The sequence below is a fragment of the Drosophila albomicans genome, chromosome X, assembly GCF_009650485.2.
Source record: "Drosophila albomicans strain 15112-1751.03 chromosome X, ASM965048v2, whole genome shotgun sequence".
Lineage (NCBI taxonomy): Eukaryota > Metazoa > Arthropoda > Insecta > Diptera > Drosophilidae > Drosophila > Drosophila albomicans.
The window spans coordinates 27,264,411-27,272,085 of record NC_047627.2 but is presented as its reverse complement, the minus strand read 5'-3'; the positions used below and the strand labels follow the sequence as shown (position 1 = coordinate 27,272,085).

The window sequence follows — 7,675 nt, the reverse complement described above, 5'->3', positions numbered from 1 at the left end:
TATTGAAATTTAGTATGTTTATGAATATATTTAGTTGCTAAAGTTAAAGCTCATTTAATGTCAAAAGTTAGCTTATAATTTAAATTAACTTAATGCAGCTTATTGTAAATATTACATGTAATTTACATTTGCAAAAATAATTCTTGATTTTTTGCCCACTTTCATGTTACGTCAGCTGATAAGAAATCGCAAACTACTCGTATTTTACTTATAAAAATTTCCGAAAAACTATAATACTTAATAATGAAGAACGGTAGTCAAAACAGATGAAGATTGCCAAGATTTTTTCACTGCAATATCATAAATTGGTCGCAAACTTATCTGGGCGTAAACAAAAGATAATCATTCGATGTTTGGTTAGTGTCAGTGAGATTCGCGTAGATAAATGTGGAAGTTGGTGGCAAATTGAATATAAGCAGCGCGATAGCGTGTACTGAGGATAGTAACGATTTTACATTCGAACCAAAAACATATCCCACGACGATGACGACCAAAATATCCAGATTTTTACTTATACTTTTGGTAATTGCGTTGAACATTTACTAACGCGCACAGCAGATACGAAACAAAATATCGAACAAATTATCCCCACCAAAAAAACCCGAATACCCCGTAAATCCGCCAAAAAAAAACAAACTTCCCCTCATCAAACAAACAAAACACACAAATTATTATTTTTGTATAATACATATTTTTGGTTTTAATTAACAATGAGTTTTTATTATTAACATCTTGTGTGGCACTTTGCGGGCTTTGGATACGCGTGACTAAACAAACACCCTATGACCCCGAAAACAAACTAACAATAGCTGCCGGGAATCTTGATACTTTGGATATCGTTGAGAGCACTCGGCGGCGACTCGAACATAACCTATGCAAGTGATAAACTAAACCAGTGTAATATAAATAACTGTTACGGTACAACATTTAACTGACTTGTAACAAAACAGTGCAGCACGTCTTGACCCCCTGGACTAAATCATACTAATCTTCATTTCTTTCTCTCTTCACCTGCATATCTCTTTCTTTCCAACAGTTAGCGGGCATGCTCGAGAAGAATCAAAATGGCTTGAACACCAATGCTCAGATCATAAACATCAATTGCGATGGCAAATCAGCCATATGTGTGGGTCCCTCGACCTATCAATATTGCTATGCAGATATCGCTTCGGGCGCTGTCCAACAATGTCCAGCGAACACGCGTTGCATTAACGATAGCTTGGAGATTTGCCTGCCAGTCAAATCGGATGGCAGTGCACCAACAGCTGCTGTTGCCAAGATGACCACAATCACCGATAGTCCTATTGTTCAGGGTGCTAGTAGCTCATCAGCTATCATCGAATCCACTACGGGCAATGTGATAATTCCTACGAAACCCACTACTGAAGGGCCAGCGCAATCTAGTGATCCAACCGAAGCACCTGTTACTACAGCACAACCCATTGATACAACGCTTGCTTCAGTTGAGACGACCACAACTGTTCCCATCGAGACCACGAGCCAACCTATTGTGGACACTACTGTCGGTAACACTGCTGCACCCGTTGCACCGGAGTCTACGATTCCCAGCGAGCCAGTGGGTACTACAACAGATGCTGCAGTTGATCCGAATACAACCATAGATCCCAACTGGGGTACAGCCGCTCCTGTTGATCCTAATGCCCCAGTCGACTCTACAACTATTGCACCTCAGGAAACAACACTGCCTCCAGTCGATCCTGTAGCACCAATCGATCCCAACGCTCCACTCGATCCCAACGTACCAGTTGATCCCAACGCACCAATCGATCCCAATGCGCCAGTTGATCCCAACGCGCCAGTTGATCCAAATGCTCCAATTGATCCCAACGCACCAGTTGATCCCAACGCACCAATTGATCCCAACGCACCAATTGATCCCAACGCACCAATCGATCCCAACGCGCCAGTTGATCCCAACGCACCAATCGGCACCACAACTATTGCACCTGAGGAAACCACTCTATCTCCTGCGGATCCCAACGCACCAGTCGATCCTAACGCTCCGAGCGATCCAAATGCTCCTGTGGATCCCAACGCACCAATCGATCCCAACGCACCAGTTGATCCCAATGCACCAATCGATCCCAATGCGCCAGTTGATCCCAACGCGCCAGTTGATCCAAATGCTCCAATTGATCCAAATGCTCCACTCGATCCCAACGCACCAGTTGATCCCAACGCGCCAGTCGATCCAAATGCACCAATCGACCCGAACGCACCAATCGGCACCACAACTATTGCACCTGAGGAAACCACTCTATCTCCTGCGGATCCCAACGCACCAGTCGATCCTAACGCTCCGAGCGATCCAAATGCTCCTGTGGATCCCAACGCACCAATTGATCCCAACGCGCCAGTTGATCCTAATGCTCCAATTGATCCCAACGCACCAGTTGATCCCAACGCACCAATTGATCCCAACGCACCAATTGATCCCAACGCGCCAGTTGATCCAAATGCTCCAATTGATCCCAACGCACCAGTTGATCCCAACGCACCAATTGATCCCAACGCACCAGTTGATCCCAACGCACCAATCGATCCCAACGCGCCAGTTGACCCAAATGCACCAATCGACCCGAACGCACCAATCGGCACCACAACTATTGCGCCTCAGGAAACCACTCTATCTCCTGCGGATCCCAACGCACCAGTTGATCCTAACGCTCCGAGCGATCCAAATGCTCCTGTGGATCCCAACGCACCAATTGATCCCAACGCACCAATTGATCCCAACGCGCCAGTTGATCCAAATGCTCCAATTGATCCCAACGCACCAGTTGATCCTAACGCACCAATTGATCCCAACGCACCAGTTGATCCCAACGCACCAATCGATCCCAACGCGCCAGTTGACCCAAATGCACCAATCGACCCGAACGCACCAATTGGCACCACAACTATTGCACCTCAAGAAACCACTCTATCACCTGTGGATCCCAACGCACCAATCGACCCTAACGCTCCAATTAATCCAAATCAACCGGTCGATCCTAATGCACCAGTTGACCCCAACTCTCCCGTTGATCCCAACGCCCCAGTCGATCCTAATGCACCACTTGGTCCCAATGCACCAGTGGATCCCAACGCACCAGTGAACCCCAACGCTCCAGTTGATCCCAACGCGCCAGTCGATCCGAATGCTCCAGTTGGCCCCAATGCACCAGTGGATCCCAACGCACCAGTGAATCCCAACGCTCCAGTTGATCCTAATGCACCAGTCGACCCCAACGCACCTGTTGATCCTAATGCTCCTGCGCCAGTGAACCCTAACGCGCCTGTCGATCCAAATGCACCTAATGCACCAGTTGACCCCAACTCTCCCGTTGATCCCAACGCCCCAGTCGATCCTAACGCGCCTGTCGATCCTAATGCACCACTTGGTCCCAATGCACCAGTCGACCCCAATGCACCAGTGGATCCCAACGCACCAGTGAACCCCAACGCACCAGTGAACCCCAACGCTCCAATTGATCCTAACGCGCCAGTCGATCCGAATGCTCCAGTTGGCCCCAATGCACCAGTCGATCCCAATGCACCAGTGGACCCCAACGCACCAGTGAACCCCAACGCTCCAGTTGATCCCAACGCGCCAGTCGATCCGAATGCTCCAGTTGGCCCCAATGTACCAGTGGATCCCAACGCACCAGTGAATCCCAACGCTCCAGTTGATCCTAATGCACCAGTCGACCCCAACGCACCTGTTGATCCTAATGCTCCTGCGCCAGTGAACCCTAACGCGCCTGTCGATCCTAATGCACCAGTTGTTCCCAATGCACCAGTCGATCCCAATGCACCAGTGGATCCCAACGCACCAGTGAACCCCAACGCTCCAGTTGATCCTAACGCGCCAGTCGATCCGAATGCTCCAGTTGGCCCCAATGCACCAGTCGATCCCAATGCACCAGTGGATCCCAACGCACCAGTGAATCCCAACGCTCCAGTTGATCCTAATGCCCCCGTTGGTCCAAATGCACCAGTCGACCCCAACGCACCTGTTGATCCTAATGCTCCTGCACCAGTGAACCCTAACGCTCCTGTCGATCCTAATGCCCCAGTTGGCCCTAATGCACCAGTCGACCCTAACACGCCAGTGGATCCCAACGCCCCAGTGAATCCCAACGCTCCAGTTGATCCAACTGCACCCGTCGACCCCAACGCACCTGTTGATCCTAATGCTCCTGCACCAGTGAATCCTAACGCTCCTGTCGATCCTAATGCGCCAGTTGGCCCTAATGCACCAGTCGACCCTAACACGCCAGTGGATCCCAACGCCCCAGTGAATCCCAACGCTCCAGTTGATCCCAATGCCCCAGTTGGTCCAAATGCACCAGTCGATCCCAACGCACCTGTTGATCCTAATGCTCCTGCACCAGTGAACCCTAATGCTCCTGTCGATCCTAATGCGCCAGTTGACCCTAGTGCACCAGTCGACCCTAACACGCCAGTGGATCCCAACGCCCCAGTGAATCCCAACGCTCCAGTTGATCCCAATGCCCCAGTTGGTCCAAATGCACCAGTCGACCCCAATGCACCTGTTGATCCTAATGCTCCTGCACCAGTGAACCCTAACGCGCCTGTCGATCCTAATGCCCCAGTTGGCCCTAATGCACCAGTGGATCCCAACGCACCTGTGAATCCAAATGCTCCAGCTCCAGTGGACCCCAACGCACCAGTTGATCCTAATGCACCTGTTCCAGTGAGTCCCAATTCTCCTGTGGATCCCAACACTCCAGTTGCTCCTAATGCGCCACTCGATCCTAATGCTCCCACTCCAGTAAATCCTAACGCTCCTGTCGATCCAAATGCACCTGCTCCAGTGAACCCCAACGCGCCAGTCAATCCTAATGCTCCCACTCCAGTAAATCCAAACGCTCCTGTGGATCCAAATGCTCCTGCTCCAGTGAACCCTAATGCACCAGTCAATCCTAATGCTCCCGCTCCAATAAATCCTAACGCTCCTGTGGATCCAAATGCTCCTGCACCAGCGAACCCCAATGCTCCCGCAAATCCCAATTCACCTGTCATTCCCAACTCTCCTAGTACTCCAGTAATTCCCAACGCTCCTATCAATCCACCAGTTATTCCTCTAATTCCTTCAGTTCCTACCAGGCCTACCATTCGACCAATCCCTCAATTTCCATTCTGGCCTCGTCCACATGAATCAGGTAATGGCCAAGTAGCACCTACTCGACGACCCTTCTGGCCCAATTGGCACAACTGGGTAAACGGCTGGATTCCAACAAACAAGCCTGCCTTGCCATCGAACAACAAACCGGAGACTGCTGAGTCTATCGAACAGCCATCGGGTGGCACAATCTCCAATGAGAATGCATCGGTTGAGCAAGACAATAAGAAGACTGAGGATCAGTCCAAGGAGCAAGAGCAGAAAAAGTCAAGTCCCGCTGATAATAGTTCAGCCGAAAAGGATATCAAAAAGCCAAAGGACTCTAATGAAGAAAAGGACAATGAGAAAAAGAAGAATAATAACTCTTCTGAGGACAAGAACGACAAGAAGGAGGAACATAAATCCAAGGACTCCAAGGAAGAGAAAGACAAAAAGAAGTCCAACAATTCTGACGAGGACAAAAAGGATGACAGTGATAAGAAGAAGTCTAATTCCGAAGAAGAGAAGAAGGACGACAAAAAGGACAGCAAACAGTCAAAGGATTCCAAGGAGAGCAAGGACAGTGAACAGAAAAAGTCCAGCGAAGACGAGGACAGTGAAGACTTGAACTCCAAGGAGAAGAAGCAATACGTTAAGGACGTGATCAAGAAGCTAAAGGATGAGGATGAATGCGACGAAGACGATGTTTATCCCGATGTACGCGATTGTCGTAAGTATTATCGCTGTGAGGTTAAGAAATCGGGCAAACATAAGTACGTACATCTGCGTTGCGATAACAAGGAGCGCTTCGACTACCGCAGCCTCAAGTGCGTTTCCAAGGATGATGCCAAGTGCCTGCGCAAGTAGAAAGGACCATGTGTGTCATCACATCTCAATGAAAGAAACTTACAAATGCCACAACGACCCAAAACGGAACGACGTTAATTGTAGCATTTCACATATATAATCTCAAAATAAATTCAATGATATTAGCAACGATATATTTACAATTTATGTACTTAAATTTTTTTTTTTTTAATTTATTGTAACAATTACACTTAGTTTGCTTGCCAAATAAAACATAATTTATATGCACAAATAAAGTTCATTCAAATGCAATTCCAGAAGCAACCTCTACAGCTAACTTAATTCTGTAAAAATTTAATAGTATTTAGGTATAACTATTGCCAAGTCTGGCCCTGACTTAGATTAATAATTTCTGCTGCTTTCAGTGGTCTCAGCTGAGCGCATTGAATAGCAATCTGTGTAATTACCCTATCCACTTGGTGTAAACATAAGTTCCGATAACATAATGAGAGTCCGGGAGCACTTGTAAAGTTTTCTCCGGAACTTCCTTTTAAAGCGTTTCACTTACACTTGCTAAGTTCTTTTTTTTTTGTTAGTGTTTTTCCTTTACTGGTCGCCTTCTTTCTTTTCTTTTTGTTTGTCCTTATGCAAATATTTAGTGTAGCATAGAAATTTGAAGTGAAACGTAAACACAAGCAGAAAGCGTTAAGGGAAAGTGCATTGGATGGATGGACAGGGCGAGCACAAGGGGCTATAGGAGGCGAGAAGGAGAGGTCTGAGACAGAGGCAGTAGGGCGTGGCACCGAAGCAGAGCAATACACTTAAGTTGATTCGCTGTCATCCATTGCAGCTCATTTATCATTAGATGAAGTCATACACACTCGCACAGTGCAGAAGCTCGAGGGCGACAAGAGAGACAGCTGGGAAGACAAACTGGGTGCAGGCAACCAAGACCGGGCATCAGGCTCGGCGACAGTTTCAACGTCGCCCTAAGTAGTGTGCTGAAACGTGGGCGTGGCCGTGGGCGCGTCAAGAGTAAGCATAACATTTTGCAGCGACAATGCAAGTGGGGCCAGGGACAGAGCTAACACCACAACCTGAGCATTACCAGCAAGCAGCAAAGGCAAACTAGACTAGAACGCGATGCCACCAGCCAACATTCAACAGCAAACAAGTTGAAGCAGTAGCGAGAGAGTGGGACCCGAAGCGGTAGCAGGAGCTGGAGTCGCAAGAGCTTTAGCAGGAACGCAACAGCAACATCAACGTCACAGCCATCGCCATTGCCATCGCCAGCAACCGACGACTGAAGTAATTCAATTTTTATCGTGGGTAATTTTGTAACGAGAAACGAAAGAAGCCAACGGCAAATGGCACTGACCAGGATGCGGCAAGTAACTAATACACTCCGCAAAAATTACTCGGGTCATATAAAGTGCAAATCAAAAAGCTGTTAGCATCGACAAAAACAAAACACCTAACAATGAAAGTTCAAGGACTTTGTATAATTTTGTCACAACTATAAAGCTACATCAAGCTATGTAGATTATAGAAAACTGGTTCGATAGAATAAAAAGATACGATTATTAAAATAAATTTCTTGAAACTAAATCTTCACTAGTAAAAAATTAAGGAGAGGCAAAAATTAAAAATCGAATAACACTTTATTTCTGAGGATTGGTTTAATAAAATATAAGTTTTTATAATTTTGCCAAGCTATAAAGCTTTCTCAATATTAGAAAG

General features: G+C 47.2%; 1 protein-coding gene across 2 annotated transcripts; it reads left to right on the top strand.

Moving 5' to 3' along the window:
• The first annotated feature begins 444 nt into the window (after nt 1-444).
• On the top strand, nt 445-6,004 carry LOC117570034 (proline-rich protein 36). Of its 2 annotated transcripts, XM_052005347.1 has the most exons (3): nt 445-522; nt 1,037-4,226; nt 4,371-6,004. In XM_052005347.1, the coding sequence occupies exons 1-3, from the start codon at nt 484-486 to the stop codon at nt 5,993-5,995; spliced, it is 4,854 nt and encodes a 1,617-aa protein (XP_051861307.1). In that variant the 5' UTR covers nt 445-483; the 3' UTR covers nt 5,996-6,004. The 2 variants fall into 2 exon arrangements, with proteins under 2 accessions (XP_051861307.1, XP_051861304.1); XM_052005344.1 differs by having other exon boundaries at nt 1,037-6,004.
• The last annotated feature ends 1,671 nt before the right edge of the window (nt 6,005-7,675 follow it).